A 1,506-nucleotide genomic window follows, 5' to 3' on the forward strand; every position below is an offset into this window, starting at 1 on the left:
CGCTCCAGCGGCGTGTAGGGCCAGGGCCTGGGAGGAGAGAGGGGAAAGCAGCTGAGCACATCACTGGGCAGGGCAAGGAGCACAGTGATCACCCAAGGGGAGGAGAACTGGGCTCCTCAGCACTGTGGCAGCCGGGGCAGATCAACCCCAGCACCGCGTCCCCACTCACCCTTCGCTGTGTCCCCAGTCGCTGCGCACGCACAGGTGGCGATGGACGGGGTCCGGGGCGTACCCTTCATGGCAGCTGCACTCTCCTAAAGAGAACAGGGAAGGATGAGATGCCTCTGGCCCACAGGCGTGCCAGTGACTTCTGTGCCAGCTGCCATCTCTGCTTTGTCACAGCCACTCTGGTCCCTCCTGTGCCTCTGGAGCACTTTGGAGCCCAGAAACAGTCAGGAGGAGTGGAGAAGGAGATGTGAAGCTGTAAGAAACCTGTAGTTATTCTCGGGGAGGGGATTGCATGATGCAGCACCCACAGCAGCTGGGGATGGGGTTTCATGATGCAAAGGTCTGTCCTTAACCAGTGCTCCTGTGCAGTCCTGCAGCCAGGGGCTCACGCCTCAGCAGGGATCTTGACCTCGCTTGATCAGAGCAGTGTCCACCCTGTGCAATCCCCGAGGTGGACACCACAATCCCATCCCACATCCCCCTCCCACCTCTGCTCTGCCATCTGGCACCAGGACAAGCGAGCAGAGTCTCCTGCAGCCCAAACTCCCACTGAAAGATGCAGAACCCCCCAACTTCCATCCTCCACACACAGTTCCCATGCTGCACCCCCATCCCACAGTGAAGGGGCTCTCAGCCCTGCTCCTCTCCACTCTCTGGGTGCTGCCTCACCCTACTCCTCTATTTTGACAGCGGGAGAAGACATTTCCCGCACCAGAAACCCAACCACACTTGGCCCGAATTGATTCAGTGTTTGGTAGAAATACATAACCCAGAGCAAGAAACAGCAAAATCAAAAGATTAATTGGATTTGCACGTGGAGTTTCTGCTACAAGCTGCCGCCAGTGTTTCCCCCCTCCCCTCCGCTCCTCTCCCCATCATGCCTGACGGTGCAGCAAAGCTGAGCTGTAAACACTGGTGAGGTGGGGACCTGGGGAGGGTGCTGGGGAGGTGGGTATCCCCCTCACAGTGGCAATGCAGACTAGCAGCTACCTGCGTGCCCCTCGGGATCCTAAACAAGTTCTTAAAATGCCTCACAAGGATTACAGTAAAGAGCTTTATTGCCAGGAGGGAGAGAGATGGGGATTCAGCCGCTGAGATTTTTGAGGAAGAGACGCCTGGGAAGGGAGAGGCAGCAAAAAAAGGAAAGAGGGGGGGGAAAAAAGAGACGGCTAATGATGTGCTAAAATGCAACAGCACCTTCATGAAATATTCACTGCCTCAAACGCGTCTAATATTAAAGATTAAATGTCCTGGGATTTGTCCTAGCGACTTCGAAGCACTGATTTATGATCTGTCAAAAGCTGCTAACCTCATGATTCATAACAGGAGCGGCAGGGA

At 55.6% G+C, this 1,506-nt stretch overlaps 1 protein-coding gene across 1 annotated transcript in view; it reads right to left on the reverse strand.

Annotated features, from left to right (window-relative positions):
• The window catches only part of ASTN2 (astrotactin 2), a 276,878-nt gene that overhangs the window by 183,402 nt on the left and 91,970 nt on the right, over nt 1-1,506 (reverse strand). The window contains exons 8-9 of the mRNA XM_017740292.1: nt 170-254; nt 3-27 (exon numbers count right to left, since the gene is read on the reverse strand). Coding sequence (XP_017595781.1) covers nt 3-27; nt 170-254 — 110 coding nt within the window. The remainder of the gene's footprint in view (nt 1-2; nt 28-169; nt 255-1,506) is intronic.

This window comes from Corvus brachyrhynchos, unplaced genomic scaffold (assembly GCF_000691975.1).
Source record: "Corvus brachyrhynchos isolate BGI_N302 unplaced genomic scaffold, ASM69197v1 scaffold305, whole genome shotgun sequence".
NCBI lineage: Eukaryota > Metazoa > Chordata > Aves > Passeriformes > Corvidae > Corvus > Corvus brachyrhynchos.